General features: G+C 25.9%; 1 protein-coding gene across 2 annotated transcripts; it reads left to right on the forward strand.

The window, feature by feature from the left end:
- Window positions 1-1,283: 1,283 nt before the first annotated feature.
- On the forward strand, window positions 1,284-25,951 carry zfh1 (Zn finger homeodomain 1). 2 transcript variants are annotated; one of them, XM_011504006.1, is made up of 10 exons: window positions 1,284-2,286; window positions 3,246-3,875; window positions 19,362-19,645; window positions 20,450-20,590; window positions 21,349-21,733; window positions 22,077-22,573; window positions 23,499-23,918; window positions 24,358-24,702; window positions 24,875-25,040; window positions 25,463-25,951. In XM_011504006.1, exons 2-10 carry the CDS (start codon window positions 3,842-3,844, stop codon window positions 25,654-25,656), a joined length of 2,466 nt encoding a protein of 821 aa, XP_011502308.1. In that variant the 5' UTR covers window positions 1,284-2,286; window positions 3,246-3,841; the 3' UTR covers window positions 25,657-25,951. The 2 variants fall into 2 exon arrangements, with proteins under 2 accessions (XP_011502308.1, XP_011502307.1); XM_011504005.1 differs by lacking the exon at window positions 1,284-2,286 and having other exon boundaries at window positions 3,214-3,875.
- Window positions 25,952-26,727: the final 776 nt, after the last annotated feature.

Raw genomic sequence — 26,727 nt, forward strand, 5'->3', positions numbered from 1 at the left:
GTAATAATTTATTACAAAATATTTTGATAGACGTTCAATTTATGTAAACGATTAATGTATTGCTTATATCGAATAAATATTATTTTTATAATTCCTTTTGGATTGCAAGTATTAAAAATATCACAGGGTTTGTTTAACAATAACAAATACAAGTAATTTGAAACTTAATCAAATTGATATCGAATAGAATAATTAACATTAGAATTGGAATATTTTTATTTTTTTTCATATTGGCTTTATTTTCATATCATAAAAGTTATTTTTATAAAAGATAGTTTCTTTATGTTTAATTATTCTAAAAGAAAATTGTAAACAAATAACAAATATCAATATTGCATGAGAGCATTGGAATTGACTTTTTATTTTCATTAATAATTGAATAGTTTGATCCAATTAATTCGTCGATGAATTTGAATAAAAATGAGAGTTTAAGATTACTAAGAAATCATTACCAAAAGTTTTCGTTCAGTTTAACTAGAACAAATTTTCACCGAGCAAGAAACAACGGTAATAAGGACAGACTCTGAAGTCTAATAAAAATAGGTACATTAGATTGTATGGGCGAAGTAAAAGTATCATGCATTACGGTAGTGCAACAAAAATAAAAAACAGCTCACGATGATCCTACTTGCAGGCATTAATGTGTGCTAGAAAAACAGGGTGCAATCACTTTATCATTCAACCCTGTATTTTAACAAAGATTTGAAGTTCATAGTCAATTTTCTTCTTTTCTTTACTTAAATTCGCAAACCTCATATGAACTTTAGTGCTGGGCTCATTCAACCAAAGGATTATGTGAGACATTCCGCTTTTTCACTTTCGCTTTCTTTTCTAATTGATCATTCATTTTTAAAATTCAATATCTTTATTTGACACTTTTTCTACGTACTTTTGTTTCGTACTTTTATTTTTACTTTTTTACTACATTTTTTTCTCTCTTATTCATCAACTTTAAAGCATTTCTTTTCATTTACACTTTGCAGACTATATTAGCATTATCTGTAATATATATTGAATTATTTATTATTATCATTAATATATATAATTATTGCCGTATTATTGTTTTTGTATATTTTTTTATACATTATTAAAAAATAGTTTGTTTACTGTTTTGAAAAGTTATTATCCAATCGAAGCTATCGTAAGTCGTAAAACTGAACAAGTTAAACGTATTTCTTTCAATTTTAATTTTAAAAAAGTATATACTTTTGACATAATTTTTTTAATTGTCAAGTTTTTTCTGAGACTTCATTATTGTTTTTTTTTTCTTAAAAAGTTTGAATTTTAATTTTTTTCTTGTTTTCTTATTTAATTTATTCGTAGTTACTTCTGCTCTTATTAAAGTTGGTTATTAATGCCTTGATACTGTATTTTTGATTTATTATGAATAAAATTGTTTCGATGACTGTAACAAGAGAGCTATATATATTTATGTATACTGTTGTTCTGCATCTTTAGTTACACACATAGGTAGATTGTAGGTATACATTATATATTTGAATATAGGTATATATTCATACTCACAATAGGTAGAAGAATAAAACAGAAAAAAAGCAGAAAATCGAAGTAATAAAAAATGATTGTTCTGAAGATGTAAAAACATGTGCCTGGCATCTTTTGGTCCCTCTCGTCCCGTGACGCGCGTTACGGAAATTCTCACGTGGGGGAGATTCAGTCAGTGCTGTTGGGCTCCGCTCTTCAAGCGTAAACACATAAAATGCAGGACAGACGATTTCTCGGGGCGAACAGTCCCTCTCCCTTCCAGCCATCGATGAACGAAGAAGAAAAAACAAGGATAACAAGGCGCGCGCGGATACAGAGTCACAGCCACGTAGATTTTCCCTTGGGTTGGTGGAGGCGTTGGAAAAGAGTCGCGTCGGAGAGCGGAGGGGCGGCCACGACCGAAGGTGGGAGATTATGCGTGACCAAGGAGAGGGAGCACACACACATAGCAATGCAGCTACGGGGGCGGTGGCTGGCGTTCATCCGCCATCTACGTTTCCTCTCTCCTTCTTAAACACTTCGACACCCGCGCTGTCTGTCACTGTCTTACTTGTTTTATCGTTTGCACGCGCGCGCCTTGGGGTGGACGCTCACCGCGCCGCCCCTCCGCGCATCGCCCGCTGCTGGCTGATGCCGATATTTTGTTCGCACGGCAACTTTCTGGCTCAGTCGTTCGAGTCGACGGAGAGACGAGTTTTTACAGCGTATCGCAATTCTGCCTTATTGTACCCCCGAGAAAGTCCTGCCATGCCCTAACGCACAGGAAGCAGACATCAGACGAGTGTGTGTGTTTCTTTTTTCCGCTGTCTTAATTTTGTCGCATTTTTTGTCTTCATTGTATCATCATTCCCTTTTCTTTTTTTCCTATATTATTTGTATTAATTTGTCTTTACTCTCACGTTACTATCCATTGTCTATCTTGAGTTTAATTTTCTCTCTCTTTCTCTCTCTCTTTATCTATCTATCTATCTATCTATCTATATTATATATATATATATATATATATATATATATATATATATAGAGAGAGAGAGAGAGAGAGAGAGAGAGAGAGTCTGCATATACATATGTCATTATTTCTGTTTTCTTCGTGTACATGATGCGTGCAAAAGCTTGTGGAACAAGAAAGCATAGTCCAAATATTGCAGTAGGATCTGATCTGCGCAACAGAGAAACTTAAATTACAAACTAAGGATACTATGTTTGATCCATGCGATGAAGCATGGCAGTGCACTAGGAAGACGTGTGTTTTCACTCTGTTAATCTAAATTTTTTTTATATATATAGATAACGATTGACTTTCAACCTCTACGTTTTCAACAATCTAATAATAGTTACATTTAACAAGTTGTCGATGATTATAAAGTTGCAAAATATTCAAAACTGTTATTGTGTGTTCAAATTTAATCAGTGATAGAAACAATTGCATTTGAGAATTAAAAAATTCTGTATATACGAATAAAAAATTTAAGTGCCAAGCGATTGAAGAGCCACCAGATAGAAAAAGCTGCAATTAGTACGGATTTATTGTTATATTAGAATAAGAGTGCTCTTTGTTTTTTGCGCTTTCTATTTCGTTCGCGAGTATTTGTTACTCTAAGCCTTTCTCGTCGTCTTTATCCATCATTACAACGTGAAGTCGTATATTCATCTCAATATAACCCTTCGGTTTTTGGCATACTTAACCCATCAAAAAGAAGCAGAAATCGGTAAAATACGGGCTTATCACATCCAAAATATAGGTTATCTTGTGATTGGAGAGTCGATCGTAATCAACACCAGTGGGAGGGAACGTCGAAGCTGAATAAAAAAAAACAAGGACACCTGCCTACCAATTCTAATTGTGAGGTGCAGTAACGATAATGATAGACTAGAGCCGTAGCTGAATATTAGCATTGCTCAAAAGAATAAGGAGCTCAAAATTAAGATTTAGATGTCCAGCACAAAACTCGGAATCATGAAAGCGGTTGCCGCAGTCGTCATTACAACAGCGAATGGAGAGACTGCCCTGGGAGGAGTCCACAGCTATCAAGAGCGCCATCGCCTTTTGTCTTGAAGTTAAACGCAGCCCTGTTTTTCGTTTTTTGCCATCCTTGTCCTCACCTGTATACATCCTACCCTCAACTTCATTCGTGTCTTGCTCTACGATCTTATAACTGAATGTTATTGATCTTTTAAAAGAGTGAGAGGTACACGCGTAATTGGTGCTATTTGGTGACGTGATCTTCCCACCCCAGGAGGTGCCAATAAAACTAACTTCTGATCAACAGAGAGAGTTATAGGAGATAAGACGATAGACTCTGTTGAGCTTAAAGCAGTCGTATGAGTGCACGTGAATATGAGCATGACTCTCGTACGAAACTCGTTTAAAGGTTTGTTTTTCTTTTTCTATTTTTGACTTTATTATAATTTTATTTTGTTATTTGGCACACAGTATAGTTGCGCCAAACAAAGATGTATTGTATTGCATGCAAGTCGAAGTATGCGATTGCCATTTAGTAAGGTTAGGTTTCCTTATTTACTATGGCTCAAAAAATTTTTTAAATATATTTTGTATACGTGGAACGTATAAATTACAATTTTCATTACTGTTTTTTTTATCTCGCATTATTAGAATCGTGTTTAAAACATTATATAAAAATTGTAGAAATTACACTAAAAAAAAAATTCGCAGCTAACTATATTGTAAAATTTAAATTGTAAATCAACAAATACAGTTTTTAATTTTTTTGTAATGTATAAGTTTATTTATCTTTGATTAATATTTTAAAAATTATACTAAATTATTTGGTTCTCAAAATCGTGCCATTAAATTTTAATTAGTAACTCGGAAATATGAATCACCAATTGCATAATAGTTACCTTAATGTCATTTAAATGAAATATTATCGACATTAAAATTATTATAAAAAAATTAAAGCGCATAAAATGCATATTCACTAAATAACCGCTATTATTCCATATTATTATAATTTTTTTTTATTATTATCTAGCACAAATAAATGATTATTCAATATTTTCACTTTAGACTCAGAATTTACAAACTTTAGATCATGAACATAAATCGTACTTTTATTATATTCTTGTATTTTTACCATTTATAAAGATAGTGCTAACAAAAGAATAAACGTAATTTTCCTTTTATTATTTGAAAATATTGAATGTATATCAACGAATGTTACATGGCTCTTGAATTATCGTGTTTGTATCAATTTACGTAACCTGTAAATGTTGAAATACGCATTATGAATGTAGTTGTTACTTTGGATTACGGATAATTTTTATAAGTCGATTAAAATATTTTAGTTATATATAATTTAGTTATATATAATTAGTTGTACATAATATGAATATATTTTATTGTTATATTTAATGTTACGATTCTTAAATTAATATTGTATATAATTAATTACTTTTATTTTTTAACAAGATTATACCTTAAGAAAGTAAAAGACATTGGTAATGTATTATTTAATAATTTCTATATTATTAATTTTTTTATAGAAAAAGGATCAAGATCACTAATAGTAGTTAAATTTATTATAAACTAGAAAATGAAAACTTTTCGATAATGTAATGAAATTAAGAAATATTTAAAATTATTTGGAAATATAGAAAAACAATGTACAAGTATCTATCAATATTTTTAAATTGAAACATATTTTAATCTATAAATATACCATATTGAATATTGAATAATTATTATGTTCCCTAAATTATACAAACAATAATAGTCGTCAATTATTTAAAATAAAAGCACATTGAATGTGTACAAATAATAAAGACCAATTTACATTATTTTTACCGAAAAGTTTGTTATTAGTAACAGTAAATAATCTCATATACTTATGTAAAATGCTCAAGTGCAACAAGTTTCCGAGTAATTTTAAAACTCATAATTCAAAATAAATTATATTATAACAGCATTATAACATATATAATGACTAAAAAGATTTGCAATGTAAACCAAGCTCAATAAGTAGATAGTTTTTTCTTGTAAATTGTAACTTTCTTGTAAAATTGTACAGAATCTAATTTTAAAAAATTGTACCATAAATATTTATAGTTACAAAAACTTCACGATAGAAATATGATACGCCGGTATGAAAATGAAATTTATTTCGAAGAATAATTAATTGACGGCGAACGCTTGGTATTAAAGGTGCTCAGATTCATTGCTTTGAAAGCTATCATACTGCAAACAGCCATAATAAACATACGTTTGATGCGCATGCACGGGACTTATAAGATGCAGTTATTTAAATCTTAACTAAGCCACATACAACAGGAGCAGCACCAGTATCGGTCGTCAGCTAATTACAATTTACAAAATGAAACGTTTGCTCGGGTAAAGACGCTTATTTACGCATGCGTGTAGTAGCCATATTTTATTCATGTATTTGTGTATTGCCCACCCAGCTTAGTTAAATCCAGACATCGACTTTACAAAGATCGATCGAAAATACTGACTATTCCTTGTGAATGAAGAAGTTTTGAAGCTACAGTTGGTAACAACTCTATTATTATTTTAATGTTTGCTATAAAATTAAATAGAATAAAATTAATATATATTTATATTTCTAATCAATTGATAGTGTAACGGTTCTTATTTTTGTAAGGTTTAATCAGTTTTTTTTAATCCACATTTAAGTTATATTTAGTTGATTAAAAGAACATTATCGAATAATCACATTGCATAAATAAAAAATGATATTTAACGAATTTTACAAAATTTAGGGAACATACAAACAATAATGTGAATTTGATTTTCTTCATTTCGACGAATAGTATTGCAAGTCGTAACATAACAATTTTTCTTTAAATTTCTCAATTTAAAAGATTCAAAATGTAAAATAAGAAATATATTTATTATATGCATATTTATTTATAAAAAAAAATTAAAAATGTGTAACCATATTGTATAAAAACCTTTAGTATTGCTAAATTACAAATTACATTGCAATTTCTAATAGGTTTTTAAATTTAGGAGAAATATTAATATTATTTTTTTAAAACCAATATTCATTATTTCAAAACTTCACTAAGTAAATGAAGTTTTAATATTAAAAATAATAAAGTATGTATAATACCTCAAGTGTATAATAAAGACAATTTTGTTAACAAATCCGTTTAAAAGAACACATTTAAATTTTTATATACATTGTATTTTATAGATCATTTTATTAACTTCTTAATATAGTTATAAATTATATTTAGTTTTTGTTATTATAAAAGTAATGTTTAAATAATGAAATTAATGAAAGTTTATGAATAAAACAAGAATAAAAACTATAAAATTGTTGATTAAACCTATAATTTGACAGATGCATTATTTTATGAGAAAACATATAAATAGTATCGATAATGCACTGGATAGTTGGGTATGCAATAAGTTATGTTTAAATTTGCAGCTGTAATAAATAATTTAATAAATTAAATTTATTGCATTGATTCGTACACGCTTATTAACTTGATATTACATATCAAATTCAAGTTAATAAATTCGATAATTCCATGCAATTACTGTAAATCTGAATAGTTTATACGAAAGCCGCATACAAGTATTAATACATCTATAATGTTTAGACATGATATATATATATATATATATATATATATATGAAACTTCTAGAAGAGCATATGTACTTATTAACTTTCATTCAATTATATGTATTTAAAACGGCGAGCTATTTAAATACTATATGTAAATGAAATCGTGATATTTTCATAATATTTAAACTAAATTTCTATTCATAATAAATATTGATTTAAATGTTAAATCTTAATATCCGAGACAACGGAAATATTGTTTTTTTTTACTTGGTGGTTAATGTAATTAATTTATTGCATTTTGAAATACGAGTTTTTCATAAATTAGCACGTAAAATGGATGATTATTTGGAAAAATGGTGTTGAAGAAATCTACGTATTAGATGTATTTTACATAGAATATAAATTTCATGTTTTGTATTTAGAACTTTTTAAACGAAGATGAATGATTTCTGATTAAGTAATTAGTACTTACACATTGTACACATTGACTTGTGTTATAATCCAAAATAAAGTATAAAATTAAATTTTCTTTAATAAAATAAAAATATTTGTTGTGCTGCTATATAATATTTATTAGAGTTTTTGTAAGCAATTAAATATTGTAATTGACTAAGATATATATTAATAATTTTGTATAATTTCATTTGTTTCTCAAGATCTGAAAAATGCATTCTAAGAGGAGAAACCAGAGTTGAATTCGAGACTTATTACTCCGAATGTATTGGTTTAAATTATATTATTCTAATCAGCTATCATAAGGGTGAATAGATCGCGTTTTATGTGTATAGAAAGTTGGAATGACCTCTGCCAGTGGAAACCAATTCAGATATTGTTTTATACTTTTGCGAGTTTTGAAATATTTAAGCATCTCGCTCAACCGTAATCACTTAATGAGCATATTTTTAGACAGAAAGGATGTTAATTAAATATTTTAAACTTATTTATTAAAAGTATAAATAGTTAACAGTATATATAACTATAAGAAGTATGTAATTTAATATAAAATAAAGTGGTAATATAATACACTTTAAAAACATACTTGCATATTAATTTGTATTTTTTAACTAGATATACAAAGAGCTATTTGAATATAAAATATTGTTTATTAAACACGGGGATGAAAGATAATCAAGCTAGAGATGTGATCTATCTCTCTCTCTCTCTCTCTCTATATATATATATATATATATAGGAAGACAGATTTTTGGACTCGTAAGGTTAACTAAATCTGCTTCATGTATTGTAATAGAGTGTATATATAGAAGATTTAGTCTTACATTCTATCACATTTTTAATCTCTTATAGGTTACACGTCTAATTCATCATAAGCAGTCGTAACTATTAAGTGTGTTTGCATATAAAATTTTTTTTAAAATAATTTTTTTTTAAACTTAACTATTAATTAAATTTATATTTAAGGAGGCGAATAAATATCTGTACTCACATCATTTTTCAATTTTAGCTTATAAATATTTCAATTTAGAATATTTAAAATATTATAAAATAATATTGTGTATATTTTTACTTACTATATTGTCCTAATGAATGACTTGCCTTTATATACTTGAAGTATTGCTCTAATATTTTACTGTTATTCTTACATATTTTAATAAAAAACTGATGGCGTTAAACCGAAATCTGAGATTTAAAATGTCATATTTTATATTATTTTGCATATTTTTTCACAAAATTCAATTTTAAGATTTTTTTATTTAAAAAATCTTTTAAAATTAATTAATTAATTTAATTTCACTGTTCAGGCAGTATATTGGTTATTAATTGATTGAATGCAGATGATAACTCAAATTATAAAACTACTACTGTCATTATTTTGATTAATTATATTCATGATGTTCTTCTGAATAATATTTACACATAATATAATAAACTTTAATAATTTTATTTTCTTCTTTTTTTACATTAGTATAAACCAGTTTAAATGAGAAAAAAATAAAAATAAATTAAAATTTTATTATTTAAAACTTTAATCATTTAAAATTTTTTGAACGAGTACTCGAAAATTAATTAACTGGAATGAAATTTTTACACAGAGCTTGTACTTTTACGAAGTTTATATGAAATTTAAAATTAGCTTTATTGTGATAGGGAACTTTACATGGATGGATGTCTGCCAAAACGAACCATGTTTGGTCTAATTCAATCTACAATTTTATGCCGATGTTGCTGTTTCTGTTTATCACTGGTATGCCAAGGTTACAGCAACGTTTTAAGATGCATAACTGTAAAAGATCTTTATTCTTAGTCGAAACATTGCTCTAAGAGAGGTAGATATTTGTCAAACTATATAGAATATACTATACTATATAGAATATATTTAAAATTAATTTTTTTTATAAGTTTATAAGCCTTTATCAATTTTATGAAGTTCTCTAATTTAACTGTGGTTATTTACTTTTCCTCACGATACTGATATGTTAGATATATAAAATAATGTATAAACATTGAAAATATATCCATACACTGATTTATTAATAAGTAATTTCAATATTTCAATATCGATAAAATAAAATCGAATCTTACGAATATTTAATAAGATATATTTTTGTGGTTTTATAAATTGTAATTATTTTATGAATATAATTAGTTTATATTTATGTTGAATATGAATATAATACATTGTTTAGAAATAATAAAATATAAGAGATACTCAAATTTTTATTATTGACAAATATTTCATATCAAGTAAAAATTTCAAATTAATTTTCGTCCCTTTCAAGAAATAGCATTGATGTAAAGCTAATTCATTTTTTATAAATAAAAATTTTAATTAGAAATCGAATTCATAATTAAAATAAACAGTACAGAAAATTTAATTATAAATCCATATTAATAGATTAAACGTAACACCAAGATATATTTATATATTTTCTACTTTTTCTGAAATTAGAATACAAAAATTATTTAAAAAATATTTATTTTAAATTATTTATTTTGAATTATTTTAAATATTAAAATAAAGACTATGTGGAAGCTATATGTTTATAATTACATAATATGTTTATTAATTAAATAGAGCATAAATAGACGTGTAACATAAACGTATTGTGTTGTAAAATGAATTACATTACTTGGAAATAATCTACTATCTATTATCATATTGAAAAAGGTAAAAATGTTTGCATTTATATTTTAAGATATTTTGAATGAAATAATTGTTATTGATATACATAAATAAAATATAGGTTCTTTTATTAATTCCATTCCTCTTTAAATTGCATTTTTATTCTATTTCTTTTGTACTGTGAGATAAACCTTCGATCATTTGTGTTTAAGATAAAAAGAGAAATCTAGAAAAGTTATACTCTGTATGATATTGTGCGACAACTTGGAAATGCAATGTCCTACGCAGTCTAACTGCACTTAGCCATCACTCGAGTGGGTAATGTTTGAATATGTCAATCGTCGCTGCCGCCGCCGATGTCGCTTGTAAGCGCAACGACCTCTTGTCAGAGGAGATTTAATCCCCCCCCCCCCTTTCGCAACATTTAATTGTCCCTTATGAGAAGAGAGCTAAAGGCGGAGTTTCTACAGTCATGTAGCTAATTTATCCACTTCATTTTTTATGCTTCTATTGAAAAGATTATTTTCTTTTCTAAGTGTAATAAATATATATGTGTATACGTATACGAACATATGACTTTAAATATGAATTCAATGCTATAGTAAATCGCAGTCAATCAATATAATAATTTAACAATTGTTTAATTCAAGAAATTTCATTCCCCATATATTTTAAATATTGAAATGCTAATAATTGATTAAGCGACTTTCATTATAATTATTTATAAAGAATCGAATATTTTCAAATACTTAATTGATTATTTATTATTATATATAGATAATAAATATAATATTTGCACTCAAAAGTACTTATTGGTAAATAATCAATGAAAAAGCATAATTCTTGGGTGTTAGTTAAAAAACATTTAATTAATATACATTTACAGTGTTAATTATAAGCGCATTGATCAGCGCTTATAATTTAACAGCTTATCATTTGAATGGAGTAGGAAAAAAGAAATATAACTGTTAGTTGTTATACTAGAGGCAAAGAAAATTATTAATATATAGTAAATAAAATGACATTTCGCATATGAACAAGTACGTATCGCACATTGTGCACTTTTTAAATACTAAAAACATTTGCATAGTGTGAAGAATTGAGTAGCGACGAGGAAAAAAATGATAATCATCTTTGGAAATGATTTCTTCGTTGTTCTAGATACACGCTGTACAATTATATTTATCATTTACAATTCCTTGCTTCGCCCTTTCCACATTATCCAAGAGTTGACGTCATGTTCATATATGTATTGCTTTAATATTCTAGTTGTACGCTGACTTTGTCAAAGCTTCTCGCGAGATACTCATTTGTAGATGACGATGGAAAATCCGGAGTAGTATTTCACCTAACAATTAGTCTCTCATGGCGTACATTATCACACTCTCAGTTCATAATAAGAATACGGTCAAGTACTTATCAACGGCCCTTTCTTTACTAATTGTTTGTTTTCTAATACTCAGTTGGAAGTAAAATTACTTAAAGAAAAAAAAGGAATTCCTTTTAAAATTAAACCAAAATCTTTAACCATGTATTTTTTTATTAATGTTCTAATATTCCACCGTTTTAAAAATTATATGATAATTTTAAAGTTGTAACAAATTTATTTATAATCTTAAATTCTATAAAACGAGTTAATTACAGCATTCAAGATTAAATGTTGGTAAATTCAAAATAATTTTCCTTTGAAAACATAATAAATAATAAAATTTAATAAAAACATTTTTTCATATTTAGATTTGATAATTTATTTGCATCCTGGTCGTCTTTTCTCTTAAAACATTTCAAATTAGATTAATACTAAATAAACTCTCTATTAGTAAAACTATGGTCATGTAAGAGATTATTATCTCTTAATTCTAATACAGCATTATATTGATATATTAAATATGTTGATTTTCATGTTAAGTGTTTTAAAATTAATAAGAAACTTAATATTAAAATTATAAGTAAATTGATAATATAAAATTGTATGACTATTTATATACTTAATTTATTATTGCAAACTATTTTCTTATAAATATCATTCCTTCTTACTTTATTTTTAGATTTATTGATTAATTATTTAAAATTTTTCGATTTTAAATTATGAATTAGTATTATTTAATTTTGTAAAGTATATACTTTTTTAAAAATAACTGGCAATGTCTATTATGAATGAAAACTAATAGTCATCCGATATTAGTATTTTTATTATTAACTATGAATTCATTTAGAAACAAATTTTTAGAATGGTAATTAATGTATTGAAAATTTATTATTGAAATTATGTATAGCATACATTATCTCTCTTTTACTCTTTCTCTCTCTCTCTCTCTCTCTTTCTCTTGCTCTCGCTCCTGCTCTTTCACATATATATATATATATATATAGTTGTTTTGTCCAATTAGTATAACGGTTATATTCATTCATAAAAAAATTGCAGTCAAAGATTAAGAATACTTGTAATATTTATAAGTTATTAATTATTCTTATGTATTTGAAGTAAAAAACAACTTGTTAAAATTTCAAATTACGTTTAAGATTTGTAGCCGATCAAACTTTGGTTTGTAGGGAAGTTACAACAAAAAATATGTATCTAGAGTAAATAATTTAAATGTAAATTGTTAGTAGTAAGTTAGGAGTAAATTGTTTAACATTTTGGCACTTTTAGCATATAAACTCTATTAATCACTTATTGATTAATTGCTGTATTTACCAACCAAGAGTTACGAAAAATTTTCAAAGAAATGTGTACAATTACGGAAATAATACCTTTCTCTTTTTTACGAAATACAGTAAACCTTAGCGGCTTCATGTGTCTCAAAAAATAATTTATATAGTAATAAAATATACGAGGTTAAGAATATAATGATTTGCAAGAAAATTCTTGTCTAACGTGTCTAGATAATTGTGTATAAAATGAATGCAACTAAAAGCATACAAAATATTTTTAAATATTTTAAGTGTACTGTAAAAAATTGTTTTGCATTAATATTTAATCTTATTACTTAAAACATTCAATTAATAAGTTACTTCAGTTTGTTACGTTTATTTTATTTATTATAAATTTATTTTATATTTAACTATAATTTCAATTAAAAATTTTCAATCATTTTAAAATAAATGTTACTATTTGTGTTATAGAGATGATTATTTTTGTGAGCTGTATATGCAGATTTTAATTTTTTTTATTTTATAATTTAAAATAAAGATTAGTTTTATGTGTTTTATAACAGAAATATTGTATTTGCAAAAAATTCTGAAGTGAATCTTCACTACCTTTTTAAGTATATAAATGAAATATCTAATTAGATATACTATTTGGAAAAAAGTTCTTTGATAATCAAAATACTGCAACACAATTTTTGTCATTGCATTCTCAGTAGTTTAAAGAATAATGAAAGTAATAAAACGAATAAGTAATTTATATAAAATACTTTAACGTTGTTTTGGAATAATGTATAATAGAAAATTTTTGTAACATTCCGTTTAAATTATAAAAATTGCATGTATTTAAAATTAATAAAAATGTTTAAATAAGCAAAAATACATAAATGATTTGTTAGATATATGGCGAAAATGGTTTCTGTCTCAATTTCCTCGCCTATTTTTTATCTACAAAACTTAGAATTAAATAAAGGTTTAGCTAGGCATACACTTATACATATATATATATATATATATATATATATATATATATTAGTATATATACGAATTCAAGGCACATTTGAATTAATGATAACTGTACAATTAAAAAATGAACAAACACATAGAATGCATGACTCGATTATAGTCTTGGCTCTGTCATTGATTATATTGATACATGTTGCAGGTAAAATTTTAGATACGATAGTTACACGATTTTATGCGATTTGTTGGCACTATTTTAAATATTAAATTTTGTTAATATTTTCGTGCCAAGCTATACAAAATTATTATAATTATTATAATTATTGTAACTGTAGTACTCGTTGAAACAATGACCGTGTTATGTGAACTAAAAAAAATTTTTATGCTTACATTAAATTTGATTCTATGACATTAAGTTATATGTATATTAAGTTATACATTAAGTTATATAAATAATTTTCATTATTATATTAATTATCTATTTGAAATATTTAAAATTTGTATATTATTATTTTGACTTTTACATAAAAACAGAATTTAGTATGTTTGTAGAAAAATAATTCAATGTATTTTAAATAATGCATGATTTCAGTCGTTAATAAAAATAAAGTGTTTGAATGTCATGTTTTATTTATTATTTGACTTGCCTTAACATAATAAATTCAAAATGATAACAATGTTATATATTTAAAATACTTATTTGTTTTTTGAGAATATGAAATTAAACTACATTGTTTTGGTATTGTCAAAAAATTCATTATAAAAGTTGTGTTATAACATTATTTTATATCTCGATTGTTTGGTTGATGAGAAATAATGATACATGTATTTAATTTTATTATAAACAATTATTATAAGCAATTGTTATATTGTAAGCAATTGTGAAATATTTGTTTCTATTCTAAATTTACTAAAAATAACGCTAGACTATTATAGATTACATTTTTATTTATATAGTTTATGATTAAAATTTTTAATTATTTATTTATATTTGTGTTATATTTGATACAGTATTATAAAACTGGTTAACCGTTTTTTATTTATACAGAAATAACATTGATTATTAAAATAAAGCTTTGGTTATTATTACGTTAGTATTTATGTAAAATGAGTTTTTAATAATTAAATGTACAAATTTAATTTCATATTTTTATTATATATATAAAATAAAAATTGGATTATAAATTGTTAATTGAAATAACTAATAGTTAAAAAATATAATAGTTAAAATATAATATGTTTTCATTGATATTTGATTGTATTTATAAATATAAGTGAATACTCAGAGGGTTAAGTTATAATTAAGTCTTAATATTAGATCAACAGTTTTGAATAATTCCTGTATTGGTTTAAATAATAAAATTTGACAGTAATAATCAATTGTTTAAATAGAATATAATTTTAAGAGGCGTCAGAAATCGGAATTTAAAAGTATTGTCTTTGTTACATGCGCTAACCATAGGAATTATATACCACATATGCAGGAGAAGGAAAGTAGAGAATATAAGAAAAAGGCAAAGAGCGCAATAGAAGGATAAAGAAGGAAATGGAGAGAAGAGAAACAGATAGAAGTGAAGTGGCAGAAAGGGTCGCGGCTTTGACCCGTTTCAGGCGATTTTGTTATCGAATGCGAGTGACCGGCATAAACAGTGAAGTGCTTCTTGGCAAGAACATCCAAGAGTACTGCTGCTGTTATCAAGTCTTATTAGAAGGATGTTGAAAAAATAACTGAAGGAAAAAAGATTCCATCTAGTAACAGCTTGTGGTTGATGAAAATTTAATCAATGATTCGTTAATTTATATACATAGCTAATTAATTGATTCGCGAAAGGCGCAAGAAGGCACGTGATTTTTTAATGTATCTTTGACCTTAGGAAAAAATCGTGGTAATAAAGTAAAGAAAGCGTTTCTGCATTTATTTAAATAACATAATAGTATGGAACGATTTTTAATAGCTATGACATGAACAGCTTTGCAAATACATTGTAGGAATGAAATAGATGTTGTTGATTTTCAAATTTTTTATTTCGTATTTAGAAAAAATTTATATTACATAACATTAATGATTTCTTTATAACAAGCAAACTACCGTATTTAGTCTAAGAATGACAGATTATAGTATTTTTTGTTAGCGCGGATTGCGATTAATGAACGTTATCGCAAAATGTAGTAAGTGAATGCCAGTCTATTATGATGTATTTGAGCCTGTGTTTACTAGCTTAACTAAAATATATTTGCACTATATTAATTTTTGTAAAGTATACATTAAATATAAGTTGTGAAATAGCGTTGGAATACTTTGATATTCAGTAATCTTTGTAGATTAGACGATATTGAATTGCTTGAGCCAACTACAAACATTTAATACCTGAAAAATAATATATTAAAGTTCCATTTTATCTTCAAATTTTTGGATTCAATTGCCATTGAATAATAAAACCATGCATTTTCTATAGCTATATGATTCGTTTTTCACATTATAATATCGTAAGTAGATGATAAAGATATGCGTTTGCGTATTTTTATTATGAATCATTTTTAACCTAAGAGATGTAAGGGGATATTTTTTAAATAATAATTTATAATGAAGAAAAGAGAAATGGAGCATATTGTTTTTATGCATTGTATTTTATTTATTTAAATTAGAATATATTCATTCAATTAAGTATCCACATAAAATTAGTTTTGTACAATATAAATGTAGTAATTTATTGTGAGCGAAAATGAATGACGTGACATAAAAGAAAAGAGTAATTATTTGAAGGTGATAAAAATATAAGATAGCCAATGAGTCGATAAACTTATTAGTTAGCGAGCTATGTACTTACTGACAGCCATGTAATATTCGTATTAAAAGTCGGCGATTCCATATCCTGGATGATCCTTCTTTCACTTTTATCCTGATGTCGCGATTAGAAATCGAGTGTCCTGTTTAATCACCTATAGCAAATTATTTAAGCATTTAAATCCCCTATGAACCCAAAGATATGATGAAGGCCTGTGGTGAGAGGGTTTCAGGTAATATTTTATGTGGGACCTTCAAGTTTGGCTATAATGTTATAACTCATGTGTATCATTTTTTATTGAGAAATTTATAAGTCAATACAAATTTTATTATAAGACATTTTTTATTGATATTGGAAATATATTTTTTATATTTAAAAGAGTTTTATTGAATATTTATTATTAATTTAACAATTTACTATTTTATGATAGTTTTATAATATTTTAAGATAATAAAATTAACAAAATTAAATTAAATATTGAAACTGAAGACTTTAGTTAAATAATTTTTTGGAATTTTCGAGATAAATTACATTTGTTTAGATCTTCAAAATATGGAAATAAAATTTATTAAAATAAATACGGATATTTTATAACCTTTTTATCACATGTAAATAACACATGGTTATAAATGGATATCATTAAAGCAGAATTATTTGTATATATAATCCATTAAAAAATTATCAAAATGAGCAGAAAGAAAATAGTAATTTTAGTTATTATTTTAATAAATATGTAATCATCATCATAATCTAGTAAATTAAATTTTTTTATTTTTTTAACTCTCCTCCCCTCTGCCTGTATTCGTGTGATGCATGCGTGTTTTTAATAAATACATGTTTCTATTACACGTGCTTTGATCATTAATCAAGTGATTATTTTAAAAGATCAAATTTTTGTATGAGTTATTTAAAAGTAATGAGCCGCTATACAAGTGTATTAAAACTGAAAACAGTATATTGCTGAATGAGTAAATGAAATCGAGAAATAAAAAAAGTTAAGACAAACAAGAATAACAAGGAGAATATTCTGACTTTGTATGATACCTACGTAATCCCTGAATATTTTCTACATCAATTGACATCTTTACTTCACTCTTACACCTTGGATTATAGAAGTAACAATTTGAAATCGCGAGTAGTGTCTTCAAGCCTTCGTGCCTAGTTGTTGCGTGGCGCCTGACGACAAATTAAACTCATTTGGTTTGAAGTTTTACCTTCTGTTTTATGAGAATTTTAGACGGCTTGTCACAGGACCAATCTATGCATAGATACTTACAATTATATGAAACAGAATGGAATCATATTATCAGATGAATTCGATATAAACACCACTTTAGTGATTTTCTGTTTTATTATTTTTTATGAGAATCAAAAGATACCGAAAAGAAAGGATTGGTTACGGGTTAAGGTTTACTTTTATTTAAAAGATTTGATTGGTCTTGTATTGTATGATGAATCTTATACGTATGAGGTGTCACTCATAGTCTTTAAGTTTATAATTCTGTGTAATTGGACATGGAAATTGAATACACTGAATATTGTTACAATTTATGAGTGAATCATTTTAATATAATTTTATTATGTTTTTTTAACTTTTTGTTATTTGCGTAAACTCAATTAAAAGTGTTTTTTTAATTTAAACAGTTTTGAAAACATGTTATATTTTTAAAAAATATCTACATATTCATTTTTTAAATATATATTTAAATAATACATACACACATATAAAATAAATATCAAGAACGTGTTTAATTTTTAAAAATATAAAATAAAATATATTAATATTATCAGACAATAGTAAGATTGGTATTTAAAAGTCAATGTACAGTTTATTAGAATTGAAACATACTTTTACTCTTGAAATTAATTTATATAGTATAAAATTATAATTTATTTATATATAAATATTACATTATTTTATGATGTTAACAAATTCTATAAAATAAATGATAAAGTTAATATTCAAAAATATTTTATTCGGTAGTTTAGTAATAATTTATATATTTGAAAATATTTTTAATCTAATGGCAACTAATATTATGAAATATTGTAAATAATTTATCGAGAACTACATTGAATAAAATTTGATAATTTTATTTAATATTTGTATTGATTTAAAAACCAATAAAAAAATTTATTTAATAAAAATGGAAAAATCTGTTAAAATTAAATGATTGTTTTAAAAACAATATTAATAATTTCACGGTATTTATTGAACATTTATTTTTTATTTTAACGTATATGTTAATAGATTTAACTTTTTATAAGAAAATTTTGTGAAATTATTGTTTGATGCTAATGATTGGTGAGTCTTTAAATTAGTGATTATGAAAATGGTTTTTTAAATTTTTTTTCATACAATTATGTGAATTTAGTGTTTAGTAATTAGAACCAAATAAGCAAATTATTAAGTAAATATTTTTTGTTGTAATTTATTATTCACTACAATTTTCAAAAAATTTGAAGTTAAACGTTTTGTATTCAAGTTGTAAATCAAATCTTTCAGATTTTATCTAATTCTTGAAAAATTGATGCTAAATGAAAATTGCATAGCCCTATAACTTAAATATTGGATGCAAGGATTATTGTCTATGTAAAATGGATGTCTAAATCTAATCCAAGCCCTCTAAAACTAATTTGTAAATACGAATTGTGGTTTTAGATAAAAATAAAAACGACTTAAATAATAATTATTACTTTGCACACAATTCTGAAATCAAAATGACTGTTTGAAAAGTTGGAACTAAATAAAAAATTATAACACATTAAATGAGAAAATAATATTGTAATTGATAGCAGTTACAAAATATTTTATTTGTCAACAGGGTGTAATGAGAATGAGGCAGGTGCTGACGCGGAAGTGGGCGGTTGCGCAGACGGCGTAGTTAATGGTGGGAAAGGCGGTGGCGGTGGTGTTGAAGGCGGTGCAGAAGGAGGCACCACCACTACGGCCCATAACAGCAGGCAGCCGCCGTGTGAGCGATGCCCACAGTGCGGCGTCGTTTGCCGAAACTCGCGTACGCTCCAGCTCCATCTTGAGGACCAACACAAAGCAGTTACAACCTACGCCATTGACAAACACGACCTTCAAGCGCAATTCTCTCAAGTTGTGAGTATCGTCTCCTTACATTATTTCGATTTGTTTTTTTTGTTCCGGTTTCTTATCTTTTATTATTATAGTGGTCACATACACCTCGTGCTTATGCTCGTTCTTAAAATATTTTCATACTTCCTTACATATATTGTATAGTTAATAAATTCTATTACCATCATTTAAACTCTTATTATTAATAATTATTATAACTATTTTATTATCATAAATTATAAATATAAATTTTATTATTTTTTAGGTATAAATATTTGTAATGTAAGGTAATGTCTGATAGAATATTATCTAATAAGTAATTTTCCTATTATAATTTAACGAACATTTCTTTTTTATATCACAATTGAATAAAACGCAATTGAATTTGGATGTAGGTGTATTATAGGATATATATAGGTACTTTACGAAGTATATTTTTATCGAAAATTTTACCTTTAATTAAAATTATATTATTGTATTATAAATAATTATAATAATAATTATACTATTATAAAATGATATTTTATTACTTGTATACTTTCAATTTAAAAGTAAATAGTAATAAATCTATGTATTTTGTAATTATTTTGTTTTAAATTTAATTGTTTTTTTTATTGATAAAATTATTTTCTACAATTATTTATTATGGAAACATAAGAGAAAAATGAAGAAATTAATTAAAATGATTAATAATTAATTTAATAATTTACATTAAAAGATGTATTAAATGACAAAAAGAGATTTTTATAGAAAATTAATTTTTCTTTGTGATTGAAGTTCCTTATTGAAATAATAAAAATTTATTGAATAATTTTTTTATATTCACAGTCGTGTAAAGTATGCAGTAAGACTTTTGCAAATGTATACAGATTACAAAGGCACATGATCAGCCACGACGAAAGTGCGGTACTCCGCAAATTTAAATGTCCTCACTGTGAAAAAGCCTTTAAATTTAAACATCATCTTAAGGTAAATTAATTTACTACAAATATATTATTAAATAAAATTTAAAAGGTTGTAGATTATTGTGTAGGAATTTTCAGATTAATACATTATTATATTGTTAATTATTTACGAGATCTATAATAAAATTGATTTAGTATTGATTAACTTTTCTAATTTTTATTAATATTATTATTATTATTATTTAATATTAATTTTATTAATATTTTATGTTGAATAATTAAGATTATTTATGGAATGAAAAGTAATGAATATCGTTTGTAGGCGATTATTTTAAATTTAGCAAAGTTTAGTAATAATACTTTTTATTGCTGTAAACAGTTAATGTTTAGAAGAAATAACAAAAAAAATAGAATAAATTATATACTTTAAGTTTATCTAATTTTAAAGTAATTAATAGTTGTACAATATTTATTGTTATTAAAGTCAAAACACATAGCATTAATTTTAATGTGGCTAAAATGACATTAGAATTATTAACATTTTTTTCTTCTACTTTAGCATTCATATTAATTCATTATTTCATATATATGAAATCCCACGATTTTTCATAAAAAATAAGTAATTACATATATATTTTTTTATTAGTATTATTTCTGACTATATTAATTATTTAGTTTTATTTATCTTTCATATATGTAATATCAATTAGGGTTTCTTGGAAACTTTTAGTAAATTAATTGAAAAAAATTAAGCATACAAAGTCAGTGACATGGAAAACTAAGACTCCAAATTGTGACAGTAAAGAATGCGTTCAATTACAGGAACACTTAAGAATACACAGTGGAGAGAAGCCCTTCCAATGCAACAACTGTGGCAAACGATTCTCACACTCGGGCTCTTATTCATCGCATATGACATCGAAAAAGTGTCTTATTGTCAATCTAAAAAAATCCAGACTTAATTCTATCAGTACCGAAGTCAAAATCGAGAAAGTCTCCAATAGTAAGAAATTCCAACAGCCGCAGCAACAGCGACAACAACCGCAAAGCCAACAGCAACAACAAAGAAATCATCAGCAACACCAACAACAGTTGCTTCATGTGAGGCGCGACATCGAGTTACTTTCTGCTAACAATAATACTTTTTTGCCAATTTTGCCAAAACTCTCTCCCTCAGATTATCAAGATATACAACATGAAGCAGCGGGTATAATGATTCAATAAATTTTTTTTTACATAAATTAAATTTGTCTTTTAAATTCTTTTAAGTATATAAATCTCAATTACTTAATATTTTAAGTTCGAAATGTTACTTTTGTTTGATCTTTTAAAATTTAATTTTTAAATTTTCATTTGATTTTGAATTATAAAAGAATATATATAAAGGAAAATCCTTAAGTACAAATAATTGATATGTTTTTCCAAATTTAGTCATTTTAATAATGTGAATGCTGTATCAGGCTTTTGCAATAATTACTATGAAATTTAAACAAATAATATATTCTTTCAATTTTAATGACGTATTTCAATTTTTTAATATATTTCTTTAGGTTTCTATGATATTCCTACACTACTGCCTCATATGATAGGTTTCGGAAACTATTTTATTCAGTCGTCCCTCGGTAAAATTCTCAGCCAATTACATGCTAAGCAACAAGAACAACAGCAGCAGCAACAGCAATATCATTACCATCATAACAATCACAGCGGGCATAATAATTACCAATGCAATTATCGTCTGGATGAAGTAGGTTGTGAGCACTACGATGTTCTCAGTCAACAGAGTGAAACTGCTCTTAGTCCCTCTACAACAGCTCCTGACTCAGAAGGGGCGACTACTGAAGGTACTGAAGGTGGAAAAGAGTCACCTGCACCACAACCTGGATTGCTGCAATTTGATCATCCCGATCACTCCGGTCTCGACGCTGTAAGACGATTATTAGAAACCGTGAATAGCTCCGTCACAAAACAATTATTGGAAGCTAATGTTAGGAAGCTTTCATCACCTGCCATGTTTATTAAACATGAAATCGTGGAGGAATATCAGGTAGAAATTGTCTTGATATTTGCTCTTTCTTTAACTTATTTTTTTTTGTACATAATAAATTCGTATTTCAATTCATTTTTGTCATAAATTATTTTTAGAACGAATATTACTTTCACTTTTAGTTTTATGAATATTTTCAAAAGAAATGACTAGGAAGTGTACCGTGAAAATCATCTTTTTAATGTATAACATTGATTCCTTTTATATTTTGCTGTTACTTATTGACAATTTAATAATATATAAATTTAGTATATAGACAATTTAAACAATCTTATTTTAAAAGAAATTTTGTAAATCATTTTCATTTAGTAAAATTATCGAAATATGAATAAGTGCCCATTAACTCCCCATTAGCTCATAAAAAATCTAAAAGCAAAAATTTATTTATTAAATTAATAATTTGTTTTAATTTTTATGGCATCTGTGTGTAATTATATGTATACCTACAAATAATAAAATTATAAGTATTTTCATGTGGAAATTTTAATCTTGATAACCGAGGCCAAATTTTTTTTGTGTTTCGCAAATTCACAATTTTATACAATGCATAATTTTATATTATTTTAAATGATTCAAGAGCTAAAAATTAATAATTAATTTAGTTAAAACAATAGATACAATAGAATATCTTTATTTTTCACTAGATTATTTAATTTTGATTACTCAAGTAAGACAATTTATAAATATCTACTTTCGCGGTTTATTTTTCAATGTAAAAATTAGATTTAATACAATAATATATTGAATATCTAGATAATTAATTTTCAATATATTTTGAAAAGAAAGTGAAAATTGTCTCTATTTGCAATTTTCTAAAACATTACTTTAATTATAAAACTTTATAGAATTATGCTTGGGCAGAGCAAAATTATAACAAGGAAATAGTATTTGTGTAACTTAAAAAACATAAGAATGTTCCTTTCAGGATCAAGACAGTGAACTGTCGAGTGAGATGGCGCATTACCCCGTCGAGTGGTCGGTTATGGAACAATGCGATTCACAAAATGAAAGCTTTGTTGCGAAGCTCGAGGAGGTTCGTCAAAAGGTGGCACCATCGCCGCGTCAAGCTACTAAACGCAGGATTGAGAGTAACGGTCTCTCTGCGCACACTTCGGAGGCCGATACTGACGACGAGGAGCTATTGCAACAACATCATGAAGATGCTCCTGGAATTGATGTTGGAAGTGGCAGTGCTGGTAGTGCACGTAGAGTTAGAGCACGATCGCTTATTGATGATGAACAGCTTGCTGTTCTTAAGGGTTACTATGCCATCAACCCACGACCTAAGAAAGAGGAAATCACTATGATCGCTAACTATATTCATTTCCCCACACGAGTAGTTCAGGTTAATTTTTATTAATTTTTGCTTTAATGAATTTTTATATTTCTACTTTTCATTGTAAACAAATTATTTATTTTTATTTTGAATGAATATTTTTAATTTCATGTCTTGTATTAATTTTCGGTACAAATAGTAAATTAACTAGTTGAAATATAGTAATTTTTATTTCTAATCAATTATTTGTAATGTAATCAGCTATTGCATTGAAATCATAAAATTTTGAATTTCACAAATTTAATATGTCGTTCTTCGTAAAAGTAGGAACATGAATTTATTTAGATTGTTTATATTAACTTTAGTATTAATGTAGCTTTAAACGTTTTTTCGATTAAAATCTGTTATTGAAAATGAAGTATTTTTAAAATATACTTTTTAATCCAATAGTATTATAGAATCCATTGATCTACACCATAATTGAGAAAGATAAAATGAAAATTTACAGGTTTGGTTTCAAAATTCTCGAGCAAGAGATCGACGAGAGGCAAAAATACCGGGCTTGGTACCACTTTCAAGTCTTAGCAATCACGTATTTAACGATCAGCCTCTTGATCTATCAAAGAAAGATGTCTTTAGAACAATATTGCGAACGAAGGATAATAGTGATACTTCAAGCAGGAATACCGCCTCGCCGTGTGGTCTAAAAGAAGACACCCATTTACCCAAAGTGTTAACCAATAATAATGTGGAGCGCGAAGATGTTGAAGAGTTTCCTCTCATCATTGACGAAGAAACTACTGATTTTGTTGAGAGTAAGCAACCAACTATGAACTCCGAAGTTGTCATTAAGGTAACGTTTTAAAAATTCTTATAGTTTTGGAAGCATAATGTTGTTCGTTTAATTTTTTCGAACAAATTAATATAAAATTATATTATAAATTAAAAAAAAAATAAATTTTGAAAATCATATACTGTATATATATATAAAGTAAATAATTAAAAAATTAATTTTTTATTTTCAGACTCAATCGCCAATTTTGCAAATTAAGAATGACGTTGAGCCAAGAATAGCTGTGGATCCTCCACTGCAAAGTGAGATGGAACAGGAGGGTCTATTCTTTTGTAATCAATGCGATAAAACTTTTTCTAAACATAGTTCTCTTGCAAGACACAAATATGAACATTCCGGTAATATTATAAACATAATAACTTAATAATTATGGTTATAATTTAATATTAAAATATTTCATGAAACATTTTTTAAAAAATGTACATAATGAGTATAGAAATTTTGTTTAAATTTTGTAGTTGTAAGAAGTTTTTTTCTTGGTTTATTTTCTTACGAAAATTTTATTCAAATATTTCAGCTTGAAGCTTTTTGATTATATTTCAAGTAACATATTTAAAATTATTAAATAAATATTAACCAAATTTAATTTAAAAAGAAAATTGATGTATCTAATTTTTATGTTAATTTATTTAGAAATATATTATAAAATAATTCTGTTTTGCTTTCAAATTAATGTTGATTATATTTTAATAAAAGCTCAATGTAATTGTAAATTTTAATTAACCATCAAAGAGTTATATAAATTGTGTTTTCATTGCAGGACAAAGGCCATACAAGTGTCAAGAGTGTCCGAAAGCTTTTAAGCACAAGCATCACCTGACAGAACATAAGCGACTACATAGTGGTGAGAAACCTTTCCAGTGCTCAAAGTGCCTCAAGCGCTTTTCCCACTCTGGTTCCTACAGCCAACACATGAATCATCGTTACTCATACTGCAAGCCTTACAGAGAATAAATAAATACTTTTGCCAAAGTGGAAAAAGTGAGAGGGTAATATAAAAGATGAAAATGCGCTATATCATCTTCTATAAGAAAAAGTAAAATGATGAAAAAAGATTATTATGTTATATATGCACGTTATGTAGATTTATAAAAGCTTAAGGAAAGCAGTAAAGAATGATTCTCATATAGGAAAATGTAAAGGAAAGGTAGAAATTTGTTTAAAGAAATTCATTGTGGTATAGAATAACCACAAGACGTAACGGTACCAAAAATGCTTAATGCAATAATCTATTATATATATATATATATATATATATATATATATATATGTATGTATGTATGTATGTATGTATATATATATATATACACACACACGATATAGCATACATAATATTTTATTATTTTTATTAACAAAATATTATATATACCATGACAATAATAAGGAAACTAATTAATGTACAAATTTGTTAGAAAATAGATTAATAAGTACACTCTTTAAGAAAATTAAGGGGTGGGGGGCGTAAGATATGCATTTCGCGTTTTTAAAAGACAAATAATTATAAAGAAATTAGTTCGTGTCCATTATGTACATAGGATTATGATACATAAGCATTTATAGTTAAAAAAGACTATTTACATTATGATCATCATTATCATCATCATATATACCACGACCATCAACGTCATTATTATTAACTGTAAGTTTCTTTATTTCCTAATGTTTTTAAGTTTTTTTATGTATCTTTTAAGAATTTATTTTTTCTTCGTGTTTATTACATTAATGATGCTTATCAATACATTTAAGAAAATATCCCTTCTATTTAATGTTTATTCATTGAGATTTTATACATCAATATTTCTCTTCATTGTAGAAAATTGAGGCTAATAGTCGAATGCACTCATGTGATAAAATTATCTTCATTATCTTTACACAGTTAATTTTTTTCTATTAGAAAGTATCCTGAAAAGTTTGTCGTTTGATTCATGCTCATTCCATTGAAACCAAGATATTTATGAAAGAAAAAAACAATTTATAAATGAGGCTACCGAAAGATGATTTTACAATTTAAGGCTGCTCGATGAT

The sequence above is a fragment of the Ceratosolen solmsi genome, unplaced genomic scaffold (genome assembly GCF_000503995.2).
Source record: "Ceratosolen solmsi marchali unplaced genomic scaffold, CerSol_1.0 scaffold26, whole genome shotgun sequence".
NCBI lineage: Eukaryota > Metazoa > Arthropoda > Insecta > Hymenoptera > Agaonidae > Ceratosolen > Ceratosolen solmsi.